At 32.9% G+C, this 22992-nt stretch overlaps 2 protein-coding genes across 3 annotated transcripts; one reads left to right on the top strand and one right to left on the bottom strand.

Annotated features, from left to right (window-relative positions):
• The first annotated feature begins 331 nt into the window (after positions 1-331).
• LOC128180589 (uncharacterized) lies at positions 332-17894 on the top strand. Of its 2 annotated transcripts, XM_052848712.1 has the most exons (22): positions 332-489; positions 920-1011; positions 2677-2754; positions 2955-3003; positions 3617-3757; positions 3895-3929; positions 4882-4965; positions 5110-5157; positions 6202-6284; positions 6424-6454; positions 7134-7296; positions 7649-7739; positions 8111-8161; positions 8259-8349; positions 8567-8671; positions 8787-8877; positions 9457-9562; positions 10004-10096; positions 10544-10646; positions 11019-11146; positions 12048-12074; positions 16096-16234. In XM_052848712.1, coding segments are annotated over exons 1-22 (1740 nt in total). In that variant the 5' UTR covers positions 332-440; the 3' UTR covers positions 16097-16234. The 2 variants fall into 2 exon arrangements, with proteins under 2 accessions (XP_052704672.1, XP_052704671.1); XM_052848711.1 differs by lacking the exon at positions 12048-12074 and having other exon boundaries at positions 16096-17894.
• On the bottom strand, positions 17809-19975 carry LOC128180590 (uncharacterized). The gene is made up of 3 exons (XM_052848713.1): positions 19819-19975; positions 18326-18537; positions 17809-18234 (listed from the first exon to the last, which is right to left on the bottom strand). Exons 1-3 carry the CDS (start codon positions 19908-19910, stop codon positions 18005-18007), a joined length of 534 nt encoding a protein of 177 aa, XP_052704673.1. The 5' UTR covers positions 19911-19975; the 3' UTR covers positions 17809-18004.
• Between the last annotated feature and the right edge of the window lie 3017 nt (positions 19976-22992).

Here is a 22992-nt window from a genome sequence, read left to right as displayed (position 1 = left end):
ATGTAAGAGCAGTTTGAGAAAGTAAAACGTGAGAGACGGACGGACAGACGGACGGAACAGGGTAACAACAATATACCCGAACTTTCTTTAGAAAGTGCGGGTATAATAAATAAAAATTGATATACAGTATGACAAATTTATTGGCATATTTTTTTCTACTAGAAATTTTCTGACAGGCGTTATTGTCTGTTTAGAGCTCATATAAATACATATTTTATTCATTCCTATGCATAACCATGTTGACTTTCCAAATTGTATATAACTTATACGATACTGAAGGATATTTTGATCCGCCCAAAGGACCACGAAATCTCTCATTCGGACCACGTGACGTGGCTACACATGCATATTCTGAAAATGGCGGCTTGATTACAACTTGCTTGTGCAAAATATTTTGGTGTCAAAAACACGACATTCTCCATTCTTATACAAAATTAACAATGGGATTTTCCAGATCTGAAGCATACGATGTTTTAGAATTACCAATAGGTGTGTATTAACAGGGATAATGGTTTTTCTTAACTTTCTTACTTTGACGACTGTTACCTTACAAATGTCCTGGACAATAGTTTTGCAGTGATTGAAACGCTAAAAAGTGAGAGACTTCTGTTTGAAAGTTAACCAAATTTTATTTTTAATGGTAAACCAAAAATATAACTTTACATATTGCTTCCTAGACAACGTGTTAAACTCATGACAACAGAGAAAACTCGAATGTTCTATACTACGTGACCCATGTATGTACATCTTCATCTTCCCTAGACGGAATGGAGTATTAATCATTGATTTAAATTATCCAGTAATTTCATGGTAGATAGTGATATATCTGTTTAAAAGGTTAATAAGGGAAGGATGAATCATCTGGTCTAAATTGAATACCTTTGACACTTCAATTATTTACTATATTTATAACATACAGGAGCAGATCAAGATTCAGTCAGAACCAGCTATAAACGTCTTGCCCTGAAATGGCATCCAGATAAACATGGCAACTCAACAGAATCCATGAGAGTAAGTGGAAACTGCTCATACTGTTTCGTAATTAACACTACCTGAAAAAAATAGGATTAAAATTAAAAATGTATAATATATTATAAACCTTGTTAAGATATCTTGTTTTCTTTGAAAAGAAAAAAAGTGGAACAATATTTTTACGTACAGGTTTTTCAAAAAAAGATATATAGTTTCTAGTTAATACATGATAACTAAAAATGTAATACTATAGTCTGTCCCAAGATATCTTGGATTCACATTTTGCTTAATTGCTTGATATTTATAAATAACTCAGGGTTCAAACGATGTTCATTCAAAAGTATAAAAAATTTCCAAGATTTCTCAGTCGAAACGCCCCTGTTAGCTTATCAGGTTTCAATACAATGCTAAAAAATGTGATGTCTACGGAGATTTTGTATTGCAGCAAGCCCGGATAATAACGTTGAAAAATTGTGCGATGTATTCCGAGTGTATTCCGAATGGAGAAAATATGTAAACATTCCCCATTATAAATCTCCGTAAGGAATCTGTTTTCGTTCCTGTTAATTTTTCTGAGTGACAGTTGAAAATGTGTCAATGAAATTATCTTGGAAATTATCCCTTTCAACTATTACAATTGTACTTCTTTCACAGGTATGTGTATTTTTTTTAAAAATCGTCCAAATGTGCTGCATAAATATCTTGGGACACACTATAGCTTTAAATTGTGGCATTTACAAGATATGATGTTTCACTGAAATGGGAATGAAATACATTTATATGAATGGTTTCTGTCAAAAGCTGTAAATTAGATTAAAAAAGTAAATATTTAGTACATTATTTATACACATCAATATACATGTATTGACAAAATTTGCAGATGGCTTTGTCGTTACCCTTGTCAATGAGAAAAAATGTTCGCAATCAAACTTCTCTTTTCTATTGTGATGAAATGATGGTGTTGTATAGTTTGAAGCATTGCATATGGGTAGTAAACATGTGACCAATCAAATACTGTCTACTCTGATATTAGATACCGGTATTTATATTTGTGACCAAATATTGGTTTATACATGATCTAACTCTAAAAATCATATTCAAAGGATAATGTAATTGGTATTGTAAAGTAATTCAGGTTGTGTAAGTAACTTAGATTGTATTCTTACAGCAAGTTTGACTGATCAGTGCTTGTTTAATTAACTATTCTAATTTGTTTTTATGAATATATTTTCCCTGTCTATTTTATCAAAACAAGGAAATCCCGTCATACAATATAAATTCTCAAAGTTTGTTTCATTTTTATTGAATAATCTGGAATGCAGGAAGCCTTTCTTAATTTTTGAAGCATTGGAAGTTAAACAAATAATATGAAGCAATCAAGCATTATACATACACAATGACAATGTAGATTCCATTTTATTGCCAATTTTTAAAGTCAATTAATTTCTTTATTATTCACTTTTTCAAGTTTAATCTTGAGCCACAAACTTTCAGTTAGTCTTAGATCTTTGTCATTACGGGAAAATTCTTTACCTGCATTTATTTTAAACACTTTCTTGCCCTCTGAAATGTTTTGACTGGAAATGACAGCATCGAGGAAATAGAAATTTGCATGTTGTATGTGACCTATTTTCTTCATAACAACTGATCATTTCGAGTTGAACAGGAAGTTTATGTTTTTGGAACATAACTTGTATTTGACAGAAATTCCAGGAAATATCCAAAGCTTACAAAAAACTTATGGAAGATGACGGTGAAGATGGGCTACGTGGCATGACACTGGTAAGCTGTAGTCAAGATACCAATATCCAGCTTTATATGATCTTAATTTTCAAGCTTTTTAATTCCTGTGATTTAATATTAATGTCTTGAAATTTTTTTTGGAAAATTCTCAAAATTTTTATTGGCATTGGGTATTAGAATACTCACTTTCCAAGAAAGCTTGAAACTGGATGTTTTCAAATAAATATTTTTATTTCCAGGATCAAATGATGCAGTTATTCAAAGATGTTTTCTTTTCACGAACATCGAGTAAGTACTGCTTTATTTATTGTAATCCATGCCTTCTGTCCTCTAGGCAGAGGCAAATTTTTGCAATGAAAGGCAAATACAGGTCATTAAAGTGTTGTTTGACCAAAAGGCTTCCTTGTAAAAACATAATTGTCTTGTGTTTTACTAATTTGATTCAAAATGTCTTTTTAATAGAACCATTTTAACATGAGCGTGGACTTGGGGAAGTTGGTGTCAAACAGCATTGTGACATAGGCCTGTCTATTTCATTGCTGGCCACTCAGCCATTGCTCTTTGAAATCAACAGGATGTGTCTGGCATTTGAGCTAAGACTACGAAATCGGTGTATATTTCACTTGAAACCAGCATCATTTTCAACTTGTTTTGACGCAAGAAATAGATAGTTACGACCTACTGAAAGTCCAAGGCCTTGTTAAAATGGTTCTATATCAGTTATGCATCCTTGCAAAGAGATATGGTTTAAATTTTGTTTCAATGCTTGGATATCATTGAAAAAACAATGGATAAACATTTCTTTTATCTTCCAATGACATGTGAATTTGCTCTGAAAGAGAGGCATACAGTTGTATTGATGAACATAACTGTTAATGCAGTTAACTTACCTCTGTTGTAGATTCTTATAATGGATCAGATGATTCATCGGATTACGATTATGATGATGATGATGACGATGATGATATTGATTCAGACGAAGAAAAGTATTCACATTTATATCACGACAGATTTCAATACAAAGATTCAAAGAAATCCAAAGGTGAATAAATTTGACATTTATATACATGTACATGATATAAAGTTTAGAATAATGACTATGTGAACTAGTTAACATTTAGAGAGCTAGATAATCAGAAATTATTGAGTCATGCTTATTTTGCATTTTTCCATTTTCAGTTGGTGAATCTCATTTTAGAAAATTAACAGTAGATGTAAGTATGTTATAAACATGATAAAGAAAAATAAACAAAAAGTAGTTAAAATCTAGCTATACTACTGTGGTTTAATTATTACACCTTGCACATCAATTTTCAGAGATTTAGGTGTTGAGAGATTTCAAATTTTAAATTAACCAAAGAATATTTGGAAGGACCACCGTCCATAAAATTTTATATGTACTTAAACTTAATCCGCGAAAATTTGTCCGTAAAATTTTATATGTACTTAAACTTGATCTGCGAAAATTTATGCTCGAGCATATCAATGTAACAACTATCTTTTTATCAAGATTTTTCAAACTTGTAGAAGCAACTTTATAAAAAAATTCATACTGATATTTGAATGAAATCCCATTTCCCATTGTAAATAGAAAGTGACTACTTGTTTACTTGTCCATCATTGTTCCCAGAGATCTCTGTAAATTGATGAGGGGATCTGGTGTGTAGTGTAGAAGACTTGATTCCCAGTCATGAATACACATTTCTAAATATGCAATCATGAATATACAATTATGAATATACAATCATGTGAATTTGCAACACCAGGCCATTCAACTACTTACTTAAGTAGTTAATAAAATGCAGTAAAGCAAATACATGTACATGTTATTATGTGCAAGACTTGTAAATAGAATCATAAGAATGTCTGACACCAGGCTATTCAGCTGATCTAATGTAATAAAACTACATGAAATGCATCATGATATTGATGATCGAGTATTTCTCTTACCCTGATTGAGAAGAGAGTGATTTAACAGAGAGTTTCTATTCTTCTATTATTAAATCATTGATGTAGAAATTTGGCTTTAGATTTGAATAAAGAGGATATGGTGTAGTTTTGGTCCAAGATAAATCTTTTCTGTTGAAACTTGTAAAATGCACTTGTACATATGTTGAAGAAATAAGCTGCAATTTTATGAAATGAATATGAACATATTATTTACAGGAAATAAATAGAAATGCAGAAGAATTAATAACAGAAGAAGAAAGAGAAAAGAAAAGAATAGAAAAAAGAAAAGCAAAGAAAAAGGTACCTAGTGAATGTGATAGAAATTAATTTACTGGTAGGATTACATTACGACAAGATAATGCTGCATATATGAACACATTGCTGTTCAATTTACCAAGATCTGTAAAGTCATGTTTCACCATTTATGTCTGTCGAATTTTGCAGAGAAGGAGAGAAAAGAAAAAATTAGAGAAACAGAAAGAAAAGACAAAGGTAACATTAAGAGGGTTATGATTCAATGTTCGAAATCTGCTTCCAGTAATTTGGGTATACATGTATCTTTATGCCATATTTTTGTGCCAGATTTGAAAGTATTGTATATATTGAAACTTGGAGGGAAAGAAAGTGGCAATGGCGTGAGAAAGTCATGTGACTGATACAGCCCTCCTAGATTAACATGTCGGTCAGAACAGTCCCAAGATAGGCAGGTTTCTCTTGAGGCTACATGACCTACTACACCTCAAATGTTGTAGGAGCAGTGCCAAAATTTAGAATTATTGGTGGTAGAATGTCTATATCAAATAGTACACTTATACATGTATATCAATATATTATATATATCAATATGTATATCAATATATATATCAATATATCAGTATATATCAGTATATCAATATATATCAATATGTATATCTATATCAAATAGTACACTTATACATGTATGTACATTTACATATATTCTTTCCATTTCATACTTTATCTTTTAATTGGAGTGGGGGCAAAAGTGAGATGGGAGAGGATTTTGTTTCTTATATGAAACATTTTTATAAAGTTTAATATCTATTAAATAAAAAGATTTTGATTTTTATACAACTAAAGGGAAGCAACTCATAAAATGTTGTGGAAAAACTGTTGAAAAGTCCTTTCTGGCCTGATTACTGTAAATTCCTTATATTACGCGAGTACTTAATTCCGCGATCCCGCTGGTTTGTATCAAATCGCGAGAATATAAAATCGCGAACGCTGAACTTTTCTCCTTATTTCTTTTAGTTTCAACTCTCAGAAAATAATGGCGAGATTTTAAAATCCGCGAAGGATGCTTCTCGCGATTTTACACGGATATTAATTCCTCGCGTTTAATTAGGAATTTACAGTACACTTGAAAAAGTAAAGATACTGAGAAGATATTTTTCAAGTTGATAGAAGAGTTTATACAGAAACATAGCTAGTATTCTAGATTATTGAAAGGAGAAGAAATAATATAGGAACCGAAGATGTCTGATTTTACAAGTTTTTTCTGTTTGATTTTCTTTACAGGTGGAAGTAAATGGACAGATTAATGATAAAGATACAATTAATACAGATATACAAAGTGGAAATAAAGTGAAAAAGGAGAAAAAGCAAGTAGACTTTTCCCAATTAAACATATTTCATTTGTAGTGTCAAAGTGTCGTTTTAATTAATTTTGTTTGACTTTTTGAGCTTGCAGCTTTTTTGAACGTCTAGAACATGTTTTGATAAAATGTTTATCTTTTTCAGGCCTGGCATACCATCTTCATCAGAAGACACGGTGAGTTTATGCTGAAAAATGTATCAAATTATTATTTTAAAATCATAATCTTAAAAATGATTAGCAGAATTGCGCACAAGGACCTTCATCATCTTACCTTATTAAGTGTAATGGTCTTTGATAAGAAACAGGCTCAGAGGTCATAAAACTTAGAAAGCTCACTCTGGATCAAGTCTCGCTTTTTCCGCTATACATTCATTTTGTAAAAGTGAGACGGAGATCAAAATTGAGCTTGTCCATGTTTTTGGTCCCGGAACCAGGTTTGTTTATATGAATTGTTACTAAGGCAGTGAGAAAAAGTTACAATTACAGTTATTATCAACTTGTACTTGATAGGGAATCCTTTTGATGGAAGTTTTTTTTTTTTTTATCCAAGTCTGTAAACCTTAGCCTATCAAAGAAAGCACCTTATGTTTTAAAAAGTAAATGTAAGAATATACTTTGGTTTTATTAATTGTGGGCATCAATTTTTGTGGATGTAATAAAAACCGCAGATTCAAGGATACATATTTTCATGGCGAATTATCATATCAATACAAAATATTATTAGAAATTGCACCTCAGTAAACATTTAAATTCAGGATCAACTCAACAGCAAAACCTATGAAAATCAGTATTCATGTATATTAATGAAACCACAGTAATTGTTTCATTCACAATATACATCTTTTATTTGCAGGCTTTTGATCCTAATTCAGCATTTTTTACCAAAGTCATTAATAAAAAAAAGAAAACACTCTCAGGGACGGATTCTTCAGGAAAGAAAGGGCGGTCCAAACATGGAAGTGATGAAGAATCCGAGGAGTTAGATCCGGTTGTGCTACGCAGCAGACAATTAGCAAGTAAGGCTTGGCTTGATTTGATATTGTTAAGTTATATACTGGTACATGTACAATAGACATGTACATTGGTCAATGAGGCAGCAGCCACAGATAGAAGATTGATTTTTTTTTGGGGGGGGGGGGGGGGGGGAGGGAGGGGGCAGGGTTCTTCTGTGTCTTTTTCATCAACTGAAACATTTATTGTTACTTTTGAGAAGACTTACAATATGCATGTATAAATGTTTATTCTAATTTTTTAAAGATGATGATGAAGATAGATAAAGAGAGAGATAGTCTATTTGAATAATTGAATAATACAACTGTGAACTATAAACAACAACATTGTGTTTGAATTTTGATCTTTTTCTTTCAGTAAAGGGCAATGAAATGGCTCAATTAGGTCACTACAGTGCTGCTATAGAACTTTTTAGTGAGGCTATTAAATTAGACCCCAATGATTTTAGGTGAGATGCTCTTGGTGATGTGATTTTAGTTGATTCTTTTAAAACAATGAATGGTTGTCAGGAACTGTCAGACTTAAAAAAAAAAAACATTAAAATTTTTTGTAATGCATGTTTAATTGTAATGTAAGAAAACTGTCTACTGCATAAATTTGGCTGTTTCATGAATTCGAAATTTTCACTTGTTGAATAAACCCATGAAATAACACTACAGTAAAATAATTCTTTATATCGAAATCTGTTCTTTAACAGTATGTAACATATGTAGACAAATCTTTTTATTTTATTTTTTTTCAACTTGATTTATACATGTACATTAGTTGTTGTATTTCATGATTATAACTCTGGTCCATTGGTGTTACTTTCTTTTTCAGATTTTTTGGAAATAGGTCATATTGTTTTGATCGGGAACATCAATTTGATAGGTAAGAAAGCAATGATCATAATGGGTTAAAATTTTGGAATTGAGGATGAAGAAAGGAATTTCCTATGTTTCACAATGTGCTTAAATTTTTTTTTCAGGGCTTTAAAAGATGCAGAAAGAGCTATATTACTACAAAAAGATTGGCCAAAAGGATATTTTAGAAAAGGGAGAGCTTTAGCTGGTCTAAGAGTAAGATTCTTGTGGTTGAAAAATCTATAATTTAGGAAAAAAATTAAAGAGAACAGAATATTGCAGTCTTTTGAACTTGATTGAAAATATTTATACAGCTAAAACCATTACTCCTATCAGCCCCCATGGGTATGGGTTATATGGTTATCAAGAAGATATCTTGAATTAAGTAGAAAATATTTGTTCGATAATATTGAATTGTTTGATTGTTTTGTAGATGTTTTCTGAAGCAGAGGATGCCTTTACACAAGTTTTGAAATTAGATAAAAATTGTGAAGATGCTGTACAAGAACTTTTACGTGTTAGAATACAGCAGATAGTGGTGAGTTTGGTGCCTGGGGCCAGGATACCCAATAGAGAGAATTTCTAAAAGTTTCTTGAATCATATAATTAAAATGTCCAAAGTGACTTAATGATTTCTTGGTCTTCTTCTCCAGGAAATGGGTTTTTCTAGATATCAGGCAGAGGAAGCAATAAAGAAGTACTCAACAGTTCAAGGTGCATTGGACTCTCTGCTAGCAGGTGTAGGTAGGTGGAAATACCAGGTACATCTCTCATACTGTGGAATCATTATTATTTGTGGTATCTCAGTTTTCATTGATATGTGGATACCTCTCACCCACAAACTTTACATCCACTGTGCATTATGAAAGTGAATGTATATACCTCATACTGTGACAAAATTTTTGTTGGTACCCCTGATAGTTAAAATATTCATGAAAGTCGACCTCTTTAAAAAAAGACCATTTCTCAATAAATAATCTAAAGAAAATGTTTATTAATACAGTTATAATGTATTGACGCTCTTTGCTGAGTGTTTTTCATTCCCCATGACTTTATTGTTGTAAACTTGACAGATATAACGAAGTTTGCTTATAACGGAGCAAATGCCTATCCCTGGCACTTAGTTATAAGCTTGTTTTGCTGTATACTATAACTCTTTTATTCTTGCACTCTGTAGGGAAACATTTCATATACAGTGTGCATATACATATGAATATATAATATCATCTCTTTGGTTTGTTTGCTGTAATGGCTGATGTACTACATGTACGTACTGTATTTAGGTTTTGCTGTTGTCTCAATGTCTGCTTTTATTTGATACAGCCGAGAAAGCCCTTGGTAGTGAAATTTATGTATCTGATGATGAGTCAGGATTTATGACTCCATCCCTATCCAAAACCAAACAACAAAACACAGATTCAAAAATGGAGTAAGTAGAACAGTTATTTTGAAAAAAGTGGACCTTCATTACATGTTAAATAGTCATCTCAGATTCCAAAGGCTTTACTTCTGTTTTCATTTCCTTAAATGATTTTACAAAGATTTTAAGTGAGTCTTATACAAGCTAGTGTGAATTTTCTTTAGCATATTTCTTAATCTGTAAATATTTTTGAATGATGTTCGGCGATGTTTTTGATTTAGTGGAGCTGTTTTCCTCTAAAAACGCCAGGTAGAAAGAATACACAGCCAAAAGAACATCTAATATATTTACAGAACTTCCAGACATTCTTTTCATAGAATATTTAGTGTTTAATAAATGTTTAAGATATAATTTTAATACATGTAGTGTTTTGTTATTAATTATGATAACAGTCATTTAGCCTTTGAGTTTATTTGTCCACTGATACATTCATGTCGTTCTTTTTTACAGCCCCCGTAACCCAGAAGGACTGACCGCTCTGTGGGTTGGAAATGTTTTACCTGATAAAGTAGATGATAAAAAACTGCTGAAAATATTTTCAAGGTAAGATCATCTAATATGTAAATGTAGATGACATGTTTGTTTGAATACATTAAGTAATGTACAACTACTTGTATTTTTCTGAAGACATTCAGTTGCATTCATAAATCAATGATGCAGTTTTTCTCCATTAAAAGGAGAAAGAATTATAATAAAATACCAAGTTATTAAAGTTCCAAATAATTTTCAGTTAACATGCATTATGAACAGATAAGTGGCATGATTATAGTTGTTTGCTGTTATTACATTCTTTTCAAAACACTGGGTATTGCTCAATGCAAGGATAACATCAAACATATGAGAGGCACATGGTACTTGGTATATAATAAGTTCATTAATTGTTGGGAATTGTGATGTCACCTATATTACACAGTGCAGGATCTATGTATTTATTACAAAGTACATGATGAATTTAATTTCAGCAACAATTTTGACATTTGTTTTTAACAGGTATGGCCCTGTGACCAGTGTACGTACATTGCCAGAAAAATTTTGTGCTTTTGTAAACTTCAAGACCAAGGAGGCTGCAGGGAAAGCCATGCAGTGTTTGCAGGTGAGGCTCCATGTACAAAATCCCTCTTAAGTAAGGCATTGCAACATTGATTAAAGTGTATTGTAGAGACTTCTTATAGTTCATATTTAGTAGGGCATCATAGGTTAAAGGTCTGTTGTTTGATTTTAATGTTTATTTTAAGTCAGTGTAGGTCATTGGCTCCAGTTGATCTATTAAACACAATGATCACACTGACTGTTGACCCATAAATCATGAATGCTGCTTATTGATTCTACTTGTGAAAGACAATCATTGTCATCCATTGCAGAAAAAAAAATAGACTGTTGTCATCACGCATTGCTCGAAAGATCACTTGTATATGTGTACATATGTAAACATGAGAATCTTGCAATGTATTCCTTCTTATTTTAGGGAGCCGAGTGTGGGGGTCAGAAGTTACTTATCAAGTTCCCAGATAACCCCATACTGAACAGTGGGACGGTGACCATTAGGAAGACCCCTCAACAGACCAATCCTCAACAGAGACCGACGTACGTGGGGTGAGTGTCTCAGGGTCGTGCGTTGTCACACCAAATCTCTACCAGCAGATAGGTTTAATTTATGAAGATTTAAGACAGCTCTTGTTTTGGGGGAGTTCCTTTATAGCTAGGTTTATTGGTTTTGGACTTGATAGTGTATCATTGGCATCACCAACTTCTAAACATTGAAGAACACGCTAGAATTTTATTCCACCATGTATTTGTTCATCTTCTTGCTTCTCACTGAAATATTTTTCATGCGAACACTAAGATTGTTCATATCTGTGTATGCAATACACTTTTTTGTACAGTTGGACTTGAGGTAATGAATTTAGGGTAAAGATAGATAAAGTCATTATTATACATATATCACTTTCATTTTCCCTCATGATTCAAAAACATTGTGTTTACTGATTGCTGGAGACAATTCACAAATAGGCTTAAATCATCGAATATTTCTTAACAATGTTTCTGATCATAGTATGAAAATGTCTAAAAGTCTTACAGATTGATAGATATTCCAATTGTTCCCACATTGATTTGCATGCTTACATTTTGTAGCTGGGATTGTTATCCTGCTAATTCCATTAGTAGGCTAGGTGTTATAGACAGTACACGTAGCAGAAATGAACAGCAAAATGACAGTCATTTAGTATTTGTGTCATAGAGGAATCTCATTAGCTAATTTTCTTTACAGCTTGTGAATCCCTTAGAAAAAAATCATCTCTATGACTCTAGTTTTATATCTCTTTATGTTTTTTTTTTTTGTTTTTTTTTAAATTTTTAGCTGAGATAAAATCAGATTTTAACAATAATGCTTACTCAATATTGCAATTTACAAAAAAAAAAAAAAAATTTAAAAAGTTTTATTCCAGATAAATAGATAATATTTTATTCAAGCTGCATTTATATTTTCCTTTAGAACATCTCGGAAATTTCACGTAAAATGGTAAGCGAGACTTTTGATCACTTTAGCCTACATTTTCTAATCAGTGTTCTATCTTATTGATGTCATTGGAAGTGGGTTGTTGTCCTCGATCCAGGGTCCCAAGGTCAAAGGAAGATTTCATTTGTTCATGTACGTTGTAGAACCTAGGGAAGAGAGGTCGAAAAACCTTTTTTTTAATGTCTTAAACGTTTGACTGTCTGGCTATTGTGCTTTTGTTTGCATGTTATATTTGCTTATGCTTTCTGGAACTCTGTGCTGGCTGTTTTTAAAGAAGTATTTGTCATGGCTTCCGACAATGTGTCTCTTGTCTTGCTGGCTGATCTCTCAGTTTGTGAAGTTTTCTTTTGTAATTTTCACTGATATGAAATGCATATTGATTAATATATATATAATACCAACATTTATAGCTTAGCTGAACTGAAGGTTCTGATCATCTGTTGTCCATTGTCTGTGACCACTTTCTCAATCTTGACCAAATATGCACAAAGCATCCTGAAAAAGGGCTTTCAAGTTTGCTTACATGAAGATTCAAGCCCCCTTTGAATCCTTTCCATAATGAGTAGTTGAGAAGTTTCAAATGGAGGTCTAGTCTTATAGGAATGAAAGCTTTCACTCTCCCATATTTGATATGTTGCGTTAGAATCACATAAAGCCTTAGAGTTAACCTTACAGCAGCCCCTCAATAATGAGAAAACTTAATAATTCTAGCCAATCAGATTCAAGCTTTTATATTCAAGTTGGAAAATAATCTGTTGCCTTCATTTTTTGGCATAATGCTGTAGTCCGGTTTTTTTTTTGTTGATTAATATTTAGTACATTTGTTGATCTGATCTCCATCCCAAAAATAATGTTAAGAAGAAAATATACATGTACAAACTACCATCAACATATTGCTGTATTGCTTTCTCTTTACCATATGACTTTGTTTACCACACAACTTACCTCAGGTTTGTCAATGATAAAAAGATTTGTCTTAACTACCAGCCAATATTTTAGCAGCAGGGTAATATACTATGGACTCGATAGAATTCATGGTAGGCTCAATTTTCGCAGTATTTGTGGGTTACCCTCCCCCCCAAAATTTACGTCATCAACAACAAAAAATTCAGAAAAAAGTTATATTTCTTACTGAAACTAAGAACTCCACAATTAAGCAATAAACCAACATACACAAACATTGCCCCCCCCCCCCAAAATTTAAATAATTTTAGAATAGTAGGTTTGGCATTTGACTTTGCTGTGCTTAGGTGAGCAATGTGGCCCATGGGCCTATTGTTAAATGTTTTAAAATGGGACAGCCAAGCACTTTACACGAGGCAATCCACTTCCAGTCAGCCATTGATGGGAGAGTCAGACACATGGTTCACGCATCAGCTTTGCCAGTGTCCACGTATTTTCTGTTATTATTTTATGAGGTCAGATCAACTCATGCACGATTTGGTGTAAATTGACAACAGTTGCTTGTTTTTTCAATCGAAATTCTTTGTCACATTCGTTTTTTCAGGTACCGTAATTAATGAGTTTTAACAGATATTTTAGTTTCGTTTTTGAAAATCAATTTAGTATATGTACTAAAGAATTCATTACTTGCTTATTTATTAACAACATTATTCTACTTCTTAGTCAATTCTAGATTTATAGATTAAAGTACTGTAGCCATTTTCACAAAAAATCTTAGGGTTTTGCGTAAGATTTCAACTTAAGAATATCTTAAGAGAAATCTTAAGTGCTTTTCACGAACGCATTCGTAACAAGTTTTACTTAAGAATTTACTTACGAGTTATCCTTTCCCTAGCAACGACTTGAATTCACTTAATAATTCTTATAAAACAGGAGAAACATATAAATTAACCAACATTCTCATAAAAAAAAGATGCAAAACTGAAATTATAAACCACTTACATCGAGTGAAATCAATGTAATGTAGTAGATATCAAAATATGACGTCACAATCACAATGTGTGTTTAGTGTGACGTAGGAAAATCTTACGAGAAAAATTTGTCTAAAAAATTTTTGGAGAATTTATTTCAATATTTGTGTATTTTTTTTCAACAATAACTGCTATATAATGCGAAATAACGGTATACTGCGCTATCAAACATTAAATTTAGCTGTTTTTCTTGTATATTTTACATAATACGATTATTATTTACAGTTTTGAAATACTTACGAGAGGGTATGTGCTATTGTAAAGTTACGACAAATTTTACACGTAAGAATCTCATTAGATGTTTTGTGAAAATGAATAAAAACTTCAGTTTTCACTTACGATAAAAATCAATCGTAAGATTTTTTGTGAAAAGGGCTACTGGTTGTTAAATATATATAAACAATGTTATATGGCTGTGTTGAATTTATTAAAAATCACAATTACTGCCACTTAACACCTTAATATTGATATTTTCAAATCATTTTTTAAAAAATTCTGCCCTGTTGAGGTTCAATTTATATGTGTCTTGATATTGACCAAAGTAATGTTTCAACTTGCAGTACATACTTTTGATCCTACAACATATTCTAGGAAGTGAATAGACTATTAACTAAAGCCTAAAGGTTATTTATATTTTTTATCAAGCCATTTTGGGGGTTTTCATTGCATGGTAAATAAGATAAGTGGTGTGGTTTATTCAGCATTTGCACAGGTTAGTAGTATGTCATATCTGATAAAGAAATGAAAATTTTTACCTGAAAAGGGTTCAAGTTCTACTTGCCTTTTGAATGTTGAACTGTCTAACAATGAAACTCATAAATTGATACAAACAAGATCTCGTTTTTTAAAAATGAATCAAATTTTATGTTTTTGATGTATTAAATTTTTTTTAAATTATTGTTAACATGTGGTGCATGTTTAATATTATACACTTGAAATACATGTATTATTGAAATAAAGCACATTTGTATCCAAATATTTTCCATTTATAAATGTTCAGTCTCAATAGACTAGTTCTTTTTTCATTATGATACCGTATATGGCGCCTTTTTTTTTTTTAAACAGATGGGTGGGTGTGTGGATACTTAAAATCCTTACCAGGTACTTAAAAAAAAAATGAGCTTTCTCAAAATTCAGGAATTTGAAATAGAAAGTTGGAATAGTATATTTCTAGACACTGTACAGAAACTAAATTTTTTAAATGTTTGTATACTTAGGTAAGTACATACTTTCTGCCAGAGAGGTTGAATGAAAGCAAGGGAAATGAGGGTGTGACATGTCCTCTTGTTTTTAAATCTGGCATACATGTATTATTAGGGGAATTGTTAGAATGTTTCAGATTTACTTTGGATTACAAGTGCATTCCACATCTGTGTTGAAATAAGATTTTATATTATCAATTAAATCTAAAGAAAAGTGTTATTCCACCAAATTTTCTAGTTGATTTTTCACAATATAACAGTTGTGTGATAATCCCCTAACTTGTGATCATGCACTCAAATCTTTTCATTGATTTGTATATTTTCTTTCCATGATAGGTATGCATTTTGGGTATGATTGAAGAACTTTTGTCAGAGTTATGTCCCTTGTACTTAAAAAAATTCTATTTTTTTGCAGTTTCCATTCATTTTCTTGTGGAGGTTGTAGAGGTTGCACATACTGAAATGAAATTTGGTATACAGATTTATCATAAGAATATCTAGGCCAAGATCGATTTTGAGTACAATCAAGGAATTTTTGACAGAGTTATGCCCCTTTCAATTTTTTTCAGTGTCCATTCATTTTCTTTGCAGAGATCTCCAAGGGAGGGGGCATAAGAGTTTCACAAACATCTCCATAAATATTTGGATTGGTAGTAATGATTATTTGGTCAAACTAAGTATGCATGTTTTCTGAGAAATGAAATGAAAGGGACCTTAACTGATAGCTGACAAAGTGAATATGAAGGTCCCCCGGGACCTCTTGTCTACTTGTCTTCTGTAGTCTCAGCCAGCATGGAGTTTTCTTGTGTCCACTTCTAGGGCACTCATTGCCTTTTTAAATGTGAGGCGTCTGTAGACCATGTGAAGTTGTCTTATTTTATTCTACAGAAAAGCAGTTGTTGCCCAACATCAGACTTCCACTCCAGTGATTGACACATTACCAACAGCTTTGGACCCCAAGAACACTGGCCCTGTAAATGGGGACGAATGTTACTTCTGGAGGACCACTGGATGTTCGTTTGGTGACAAGTGCCGCAATAAACACTTACCTGCAAGCAAAGGCGTGGACAAGAAGCCATGGCAGAAAACTTAACAGAACAGATCAATTTAAGCAATATTCATGCGTTTTCCATAGGTGCTACACTACACAAGTGATACAAGACTTCTATTTTTCTGTTTTTGTTTTAATATAAGGTTTCATTATAAATAACACACCAATGGATGTGCTTTTGTAGTGATTGGGCTTCAGAAAATTGGTATGGCTGTAATAATTCTGAACATTTTTTTTTTCGAGGGGGGTGGGGGGGGGGGGGGACTTCTAGTTTAACACAGAGATCTGAACTTTGTTTGTGTGGAGTTTATTGAAGTTTGGCTATGTGATGAATTTATCATTCTAGTCACAGGAAGAAAACAGCATTGAGTTGTTACTATGGAGTTGCAGATATATTTGATCATGAACTAGATATAAATTTTTGTTATAAGTTATTTTTTTTTAAATTAATTTGTACACTTTGTTCAGATTAAGTGATGGCCTTTTGCGTAAAATGCCTTTAAAATTCGTTTGTCCATCTGTCTCTGTGTATGATATTTATACATTTGTTGATCAGACTCAAGGGCATTATGCTACTCACACATGACACGTCTCTGTTATCTGGTCGTTAAGCACGTGGTATTCAGCCCAGTCTGTATTTTAGAGGTATTAAGCACCAGTCCTTGTAAATGGGAAAGACCAAAAGATTCAGATCCTTCATCGAGTGTTTAAAAAATTGATAGCTTCTTATTCCTAATCATTTTGTCAAAATTAAAAAATCTACTGCTCCTGTCTCCATGTATATCATGTGCCCTGCTGTACAGCTTTTTTGAAACCTTTCTTTTAACTTTGATGTTGAAGAAAATATGATTAATTTTTATCTGCACTGAGCTGCACAGACCACTTAACACTCATCTGACATCTTGATCTTTTGGGGGGTTTTCCCAGGGTATTTTTCATATGGCTTCTGGGCAGTTTTGAATCTCGCATATGCAGACAGAGTTGTTTTAAACTGTTGTTATTTGTTATTTTTAATTATGTAAAAAACAGTGTTCTGACACAGTCTCGGTTTTTATTCTGTTGATGAGAATTGGTAATTATAACAAAACTTTTATTCTTTGATATAAGTATTATTTATGGACTGAGGTCTTATTTTTTCTTTTCTTTTTTAATGGTGCAAGATTTAGCTGTAGATGCCACTTGCTGATATTCTCACAATATTTGATACAGTTTGCAGCTTGTTACATTGTCCTCATCAGAAGAGCTTTACATTGAAATGTTTTACTTAAAAATCTTGTGTAAGGGTGAAAAATGTTTTATGATATTAAGAAAATAGCATCTGCACCAGAAACACTGCTAATTATTTCTATGAATAGAAGGCTATTGTGATGAAAATATGGCCAAACTTTGTTAAAATGAAGTATTGGAAGAATTTGGTGAAGATCCGAGACTGGTGATTTATTGCATTGCGTACGGGTGATTTGATGTATGTTAACTTTATCATGGAAGCATTCATATCTTGAGGTTTTACAAACACACTGAGAACCTTCCATTATAACACATAACTAAAGTTGGGTAGTGGAAATCATTTTATTTTTAAACTTTATATCAAGAAAAGAAAACTGAGATGAATAAAAATATGTGAATGAATTGTTAACATTGTTAATGTTTTGTGCTAAATGAAACTCAAATATACATGTACATGCAACTGATGCTGCTGAAGGCAGCGATAGGCCATCGTGAGCATTGGATGTACATGCATATGTTTTACAATGGGTTGATATTCATCTGGATATTCCATTTTCGGAAAAGAGCACCAAACGGACGAGATGCTGTTTGTACAAAGTTATTGAAGGATGCATGGAGTCTGTCTAAGACGCCCAGGTCTGGGGATTTGACTTCGTATCCAAAGGAAGCCATGTAAGTGCGCATGCTTTGAGGTCCCACAAACACCACTGTCGCTTCTTCTCCCTGGGGGTCGACGCATGCTGTTCCGTCTGTAAAATAAAAATTTTAAAAATTGCACTAAATTTGCAAGAATAATCCCTCTTTAATATGTTCCTGCATAACGTCTATTGGATGACGCACCTGAATCAAACTGGAGGTCCTGAGGTTGGTCTCCGTTCTCCAAGTAAACACGTGATATGACGTCATCATATGCGGCGATGCCACGTGTGATGCAGAGTTGGCCAGGGACGTCTGGAAAATGGAGCCGAATGCGGCCTGCTGGGTAATGCCATTCGATGCTTCCCGATGAGCAAGTTGCGTTTTGGGTGTTAACTTCCCCAGTATTTTCATTCCTATGGAACATGATGTGATTATTAACAGGAAATGATGTGATTATTAACAAAGTTCAGATGTAGAGAAATGCTATGAATGGCAACGAAATGACGCGTAGTCTCGTTATGGAAATTCCCAATCTAACTTGCCAAGAAATCGTGTATCAAATCATGATAACACTATTATTTAAAAAATGCACAATAGATTAAGTTTTAACGAAATGTTGTTAGGAACGGTTAGTCGGGGACAAATTTGCAAGGTTATATTGCCGAAACGAAACCATCCATCGTGTAGTTAATTTGTGATGAAATATCTCTGTGGTTGGAGAGATTATATCAGAAAAAAACAGTCCTATACGAGGGCTGTTAGAAAAGTTCGCATAATCCCGGGGTAGATCCCTGTGTCTGCGAACTTTTTTAACAACCCACATAGTCGTGATAAATACACATTTACTGGGGTTTGTTTCAGGCAAGTACAGCATCGGGGGGGAGGGGGGGGGGATCCCCCTACTTTTTTGCACAGCAAAGATTTTTCTTAAATTTACATACAAAAAATTGAATCAACATGGAGTTGCCCCCCTCCCCACTTTTCTGTGACCATGTAAAAATTGAATTGAAAGTAGGAAATAAACAATGAAATAGAAGTGAAAAGTATAACCCCCCACGGATTAGGATTTTCAGGATTTTGGAAAGTAACCTTTTCACTTCTTTTTTCTTTTTTGCTTGTCCAGATTTTTTGGATGAGTCTGCCCGCCCCCCCCCCCCTTTAAAAAACGATGCTACGTGCCTATCTTTGAAGGTATTTCATCTTGAAACCACCCATCCCTACAATGTCAGGGGTCCTGAGTCCTCTGGGTGGGATTCAGGACCCCTGACATTGTGAGGATGGAAACCACAGTGCAGAAGTCGAGATGTGGTTCGACGATACATTATTTTTCTTTATGTAAGTTAGTAAACCATTTATTATTGTGATCTATGTATCGTTTACAATAAAGATTATACATTAACAATAATCAAACACCCGGCCCATTGGATCTATAAATCGATGTTGACACTAAATGGTAACTTGCATGCGCGAAAATAATTTACTGTCTTAAAAATGCAGAATATATAAAATTTGCAGTTTTGTAATCAGATAAGTATCTTAATTTGTAACAACCCCCCCCCCCCCCCCCCCCCCCCCCCCAGAAACAAGCCCTCCAATTATGCTTTTTTGTAAAAAAAAAAAACAAAAACAAAAAAAAACCAAACTTGTATCCTTATACTAAAAACAAAATCCACACGCTGCCTCGCTGTACTCACCAAAATACTACCCTGCACGAGCGCTGGCCCCCCAACCGGAAGCCGGTAGATGCCGCCACCAGAAGAATCCCTACCACGAGTGTCGACAGCATCTCCACAGTACACGAAATAATAACTAGACTAATGACTGATAACTATTGTCCTGGTTTTATTGAAAGTTTTATCAGAAGCCAGGGGTTAAACTGCTATTTGAAGAGACTTTGCTTGCAAATATTGTGGTTGTAATTTTATGATATCATCGGATAGAAATGTTGTTGTCAGAATTGACTAATTTTTGTGTCAACAATGAAAAACTAGAAAATACCGGTATTATTGCTTGGTTTGAAAATAATAAAAACAAATATTTACGATGATTTTCAAAGTTGGCTGTATGACACACACTTATTACGAAACGTTTGATTTAATAAAAAAATAAGTAGTGATATGTTCTTAGGATTTATGTTCACAATTTTTGGACTGTATGTGATAAATATTTTTACATATACAATTATCAAAGGCCAAAGGCGGGTGCAAAGTATTGTTGAAATCACTGTTTAAATAAAAGTGGCCTTACTGTCATTCATAACTGGAAAAATAATTCTATAAATATAAACGATGTAACGTGAGATTAAGTGAGTACATTTAGTTTAATTGGGAAAGATCAGGCACGTAGCATCAGGGGGGGGCAGGGGGGGCCTGGCCCCCCCACTTTTGCTCGCAACAAGAAATTTTTTAAAATTTACATATAAAAAAATGAATTATAATGGAGTTGGCCCCCCCACTTTTTTGGAAGTAAGTAAAAAATTGATATGAAGATAAGGAAATGAGGAGTGAAATTGAAGTTAGCTTTCCCCCGGATTAGGAATTTCATGAGGGAAAAAATTTTTGGTAGGGAAGATTTTTTTTTGGGAAGTATAGTTTAGTTTATTACCACCCCCCCCCCCCCCCCCCCCCCCCCCCCCCCACGGATTAGGATTTTGAAGATTTTTGGAAACTTTGAATTTCCTTTTTTTTTTTTTTTTTTTTGCTTGTCAAGATTTTTTGGATGGGTCTGGCCCCCCACTTTCAAAAACGATGCTACGTGCCTGAAGATAGCCTCTACGTATACAGTAGAAGGGTCTCATTTTGTATAATTTTTATACCACCCAGCCCTGTAATATCGTTAAACTCAATACTTATGTTTGTCTGTCGGTATGAATGAATAAGGCGATGGGTTTATGAATGTGTTCATATAATATGTTAAACAACAAGTTAACTGTCAATTTATAATTATTTGATAAAAGTCAAGCTTTTAATTTAGTATCCAATTATTCCATGTATTGTATACAAAGAATTTCAATGATATATCACTCTGTAAACTGGTTATACTATACTCTATAGATTATTTTATAAAACAACTTCTTGACTTTGTATTTTGGAGAGGGTTTATATAGGCTTCAAATGCCTGTTGCCTAATCCATTTGATTACTCGGTAAAATATGTTTAATTAAATCTTTAAATATCGAATATTATCTAAAATATCTTATCGAAAGACAACTCGTCGAAAAAAAATCATCGATGCGACAACTCATAGAAAGGAGAAGTCATGGAATAGACAACTCATGGGATAAGACAACACATCGATATTCCATAGATACAACAACACCATCAATATTCCACGGATACAAAAACACATCGATAATCCATGGATAAGACATCACACTGATACTCATCAACGCTTATTGAAAGTAAAAAATAAATATGTAAGAATTACGAATTTTAATTTTTAGAAGTGGAGTAATAAACAAATAAAATCGTTAAAAACCTTTTGATTTTATTTACAGCAAATAATAAACATGAAGACGCATATAATTTATAGCAAACCCGTCGGAAAAGGTTAAAAGTGTTGAAGAATTTAAAGATAGTCGTTATGTATTCAATTTTAATTGAAAATAAATTACTTAAATGATATATTTTCATTTTATTTATTTATTACGAAAAAGTGTTTGATCTTGTAATATTAGCAAGCTGAATTCCTTGTTTTTGTTAATTGTAACATTATCAAGTATAAGCAAATACAGAATCAATTCTCGGGGTCAGTGAACAGTTTTCACAGTTATTCCATTCCCCGATCAATCTCCCACAAGCCAAAGAATTAAAAGACAACAGACATTCAGCTCGTTGACATGTGACGATGTTTTTACTGCAATAACTGCACTGATCCTCGGGAGATCGTTCCCTGTTTGTTTCTCTCACCTCTACTCGCTGGTCAAAGCCCTTCGTCGGGGGGGGGGGTTTTACTCAACTGTATTGACTAATGTGATTTAATGTTTTTACAACTTTGTCAATAAACGGGTCCCTATCAGGTTTATACGAATTGTCCCCCCTTTTGTTGTCAGATTATCTCCCCTTATAACGTATAGAATTCGTTAAAACTGTTACGCGTTTTGCTATTTATCTGGGGGTACGGTGTTGTTGGTTTTAAGCTTTTTTAATAATCGTTGTATCGCTTCATTAGGTGAAAGGTGAGACATTTTTGTCGGTTATTTGACAACTGATTGACCATTAATTGACACGATTGTTAGGGTCTCGTAAAGACATTATCTAAATTAGCTCACTGCTTTGATCTGCGATAATCCTGTTGGGTGTTTAATCATGTGTAATTTTAAGCTCGTTAAAATCGTATCATCCGATTAAAAGTTTATACGAAATTAGGAATATTCCGTTTCTTTGATTTTTAGTTTAATTTCATTGTCTTTGCATTTCAACAAGAAGTGAAGAATTAAGTTTTAAAACGCTGAATTATAATCTGTTAAATAAACACAATTTAAAAACTTCAAAAGAAACTGAAATTTTTAACAAAGTAAAACCTATACTTTAAATAAAAAATGATGTTCAGCTTACATTTCTAAATGATGAGTTGTATTTTCTTAATGGAATTTACCCACTGTCATAGATAAGAAAATAAATTGTCAATAATTTAATTGTGTTCTATCCATAACTATCATATTTACATTTAACATATTGCATGTTTAATCACTAAAATCTTTGTGTGGTTTATTGTGTTATAAAATGATTCACTATAATTTTGATTAGAAGTTTATGAAATCGAAGTTTACATTGAAATCGATGGGAAAAGTTTTTAATTTATCCTTTAAATACAAATAATTTTCCTTTTAAATCACTTGGAAAATATTTCCCTTTCTTTGAAAATGC

Source organism: Crassostrea angulata, chromosome 4, assembly GCF_025612915.1.
Source record: "Crassostrea angulata isolate pt1a10 chromosome 4, ASM2561291v2, whole genome shotgun sequence".
In the NCBI taxonomy this organism is placed as follows: domain Eukaryota; kingdom Metazoa; phylum Mollusca; class Bivalvia; order Ostreida; family Ostreidae; genus Magallana; species Magallana angulata.
This window is presented reverse-complemented; position numbering and strand designations above follow the sequence as displayed.

What these genes read in the sequence shown, in the direction of transcription:
- LOC128180589 (XM_052848711.1), top strand. Translation starts at nt 441, where the DNA reads ATGGGATTTTCCAGATCTGAAGCATACGATGTTTTAGAATTACCAATA. An exon ending in ACTCAACAGAATCCATGAGA is followed by an intron (nt 1,012 to 2,676) that starts GTAAGTGGAAAC and finishes TGTATTTGACAG; the next exon opens with AAATTCCAGGAAATATCCAA. An exon ending in ACGCAGCAGACAATTAGCAA is followed by an intron (nt 7,297 to 7,648) that starts GTAAGGCTTGGC and finishes TTTTTCTTTCAG; the next exon opens with TAAAGGGCAATGAAATGGCT.
- LOC128180590 (XM_052848713.1), bottom strand. Translation starts at nt 19,910, where the DNA reads ATGCTGTCGACACTCGTGGTAGGGATTCTTCTGGTGGCGGCATCTACC. An exon ending in TCGTGCAGGGTAGTATTTTG is followed by an intron (nt 18,538 to 19,818) that starts GTGAGTACAGCG and finishes CATGTTCCATAG; the next exon opens with GAATGAAAATACTGGGGAAG. An exon ending in GGACCTCCAGTTTGATTCAG is followed by an intron (nt 18,235 to 18,325) that starts GTGCGTCATCCA and finishes TTTATTTTACAG; the next exon opens with ACGGAACAGCATGCGTCGAC.